Below are 2341 nucleotides of genomic sequence, written 5' to 3'. Positions count from 1 at the left end.
CCGCGACCCAAGCTTGGCTTTGAGAATAGGCGCCGCCAAGCCTTTGTCTGCCTATTTCCTCTACACGTCTGGTGTAAGGGTCCTAGAAATTCCTGTACAAGCGCGAGTCCTGGTATGTAAGAAAAAAACAAGGACATTACACGCCAAACCAGGAAAGTCATGTACACAGCCAGGACACAGAACATTTCACAGGTGTGTAAGTCCCTTGAAACACCTGGAAATTATTGGTTTCGTGCAGTGCTAGTGTCACTACAAAAGTGCACTTCTTGAATACAGGAACAAATGCTCTCTAGTTATTTAATGGAAGTATGAGATCTACGAACGTTTGTTCCTATTGTAGTTTGTAGAATATAAACTGTGCCATCAACAGCCATAATTCCGGGGCTTAAAGGTTTGGTTTGGTTAATACAGATCTCTATTGGTGACTTATATGTCACTATTCTTCCTGAAGTCCAAGTGATTTGTAGAGAATTAAATCAATTCTAGATGGAAGGATTACTCTTAATACATAAATTACCTGATTAAATCTCGTTGTTTAGCAATTCATTAATTTATGTCTATTTTTTTATTTAATGCAGTTAGACTGATCACACTTTCTGGTGAATTTAACGAGCATACAGGAAAGATGGAGCTGCAAATTACCGAACTAAAACGTAAGTGTTCCATATTGCTAATATTTGTATGTCAACTAAGCAATGCAAACTTCGCAGACCAAAAGAAGATATCTTTATCTATTTTATTGCATTATTGTCCCTAAAGCAAAAGAAAGCCATAGGCTTGTTATACAAAGCCATCGTGTTTCCATTACATGGATTGCACCCGCACTCGCATCACTTTTCGTCCGTTTGAAAAAAAAGTTTTTTTTACCATATTGTGAATCGTATGCAACAGCAATACATGCTGTTGGTCTATACATAAAAGTTGGAAAACATATAATAACATCATAGAATATCTAAGTCATGTTCATAGAATTCAAACGTCAATCCCATGGTCACAGAAAAATTGAAAGAACTAAAATGAGTAATATATTATTAGGCATCCCATACTCTGTGTGTTAGGTCATTTGTTAAACCATTAAACATTTATATTTCATAATAAAGGCAACGTTTTTGGCTTAACTCTGTTTTTTACCTTCAAGCTTGCATCAGTTTTTGGGTTCCCAGAGGATGTAATCCATATAAACAAATCAATTTGGCTTAGACAATGCAATCATACAATCACCTTCCAGGGCTTCCAGGGCCACCCGGAACTCCGGGAAAGACTGGACCTCCGGGGTCTGGATTTACAGGGCCTCCTGGTCCACCTGGACCTTCTGGGGAGAAGGGGGCCCGTGGGCCAGCTGGCAATGGCTCTACTGGGCCTCCTGGACTACCAGGACTTCCAGGAAAGGATGGGCTAAGGGGGCCAATTGGTCCTGGGGGAAACGATGGTCAGCCTGGACCTGCAGGGCCACCCGGACCCCTTGGAGAGAAGGGAGCCACAGGGTCGCCCGGTCCCACAGGGAAGGTTGGGGTACCGGGTCCTGCTGGACTTACGGGGAAGAGGGGACCAATAGGACCTGTTGGCCCTGTGGGGATTGCGGGTAGGCCTGGGTCTGTGGGGCCTCCTGGAGCCCCAGGAATGAAGGGCCCCATAGGGCCAGCTGGCCCCATGGGAAAGGCTGGATCACCTGGGCTCACTGGGTCTGTCGGTCTTCCCGGGTCACCAGGATCTCCAGGAAGAAAGGGACCTGTAGGGCAAATTGGTCCTATGGGAAAGGTTGGTACGCCTGGGTCTGTTGGGCCTCCTGGGGCATCAGGAAAAGAGGGCTTAAAAGGGCCAGAAGGCCAAATGGGAATGACCGGGCCACCTGGACCCCCTGGGCTACCTGGATCTCTAGGACGAAAGGGACCTGTAGGGCCCATTGGGCCCCATGGGGTACCAGGAAAGAGGGGACCCAAGGGGTCAGCTGGTCCTCGGGGAATGGCAGGGCGTCCCGGGTACCCTGGGTCTGCCGGTCCACCTGGAGCGCCTGGAGCTAAAGGCGAGAAGGGACTAAGAGGGCCAATTGGCCCCATGGGAAGAACTGGTAAGCCTGGGTCAGTAAGAGGAGGAAAGAGAAACACAGGCCCGACTAAACAGACTGGGACACAAGGACGCAATTGGGTACACGTAAAGGGAATCAAGAAACCAATTGTCATGATTCCACACAATGCTCCGTCATTTCACATTGGCCAAGATGGGAAGTCGAAATAGGTTCTTCAATAAGACTATTTGTAAACAACTATTTTGAATAAAATTTATTTTGAATAAATAGTTGTTTACAAATAACGACCTGTTATGCTATGGATAATGTTTTTTA

General features: G+C 46.1%; 1 protein-coding gene across 1 annotated transcript; it reads left to right on the top strand.

Moving 5' to 3' along the window:
* Positions 1 to 625: 625 nt before the first annotated feature.
* On the top strand, positions 626 to 2038 carry LOC118432190 (collagen alpha-1(I) chain-like). Its single transcript, XM_035843719.1, has 3 exons — positions 626 to 653; positions 1238 to 1731; positions 1925 to 2038. Exons 1-3 carry the CDS (start codon positions 626 to 628, stop codon positions 2036 to 2038), a joined length of 636 nt encoding a protein of 211 aa, XP_035699612.1.
* Positions 2039 to 2341: the final 303 nt, after the last annotated feature.

This window comes from Branchiostoma floridae, chromosome 15, assembly GCF_000003815.2.
Source record: "Branchiostoma floridae strain S238N-H82 chromosome 15, Bfl_VNyyK, whole genome shotgun sequence".
Classification (NCBI taxonomy): domain Eukaryota; kingdom Metazoa; phylum Chordata; class Leptocardii; order Amphioxiformes; family Branchiostomatidae; genus Branchiostoma; species Branchiostoma floridae.
Note: the sequence above shows the minus strand (reverse complement) of the source record. Positions and strands in the feature narration are given on the sequence as shown.

Coding starts and splice junctions, on each gene's coding strand:
- LOC118432190 (XM_035843719.1), top strand. CDS start 626: ATGGAGCTGCAAATTACCGAACTAAAAC. Junction 654..1,237: donor GCAAATTACCGAACTAAAAC/GTAAGTGTTCCA, acceptor CAGGGCTTCCAG/GGCCACCCGGAACTCCGGGA. Junction 1,732..1,924: donor CTCCAGGAAGAAAGGGACCT/GTAGGGCAAATT, acceptor ATGGGGTACCAG/GAAAGAGGGGACCCAAGGGG.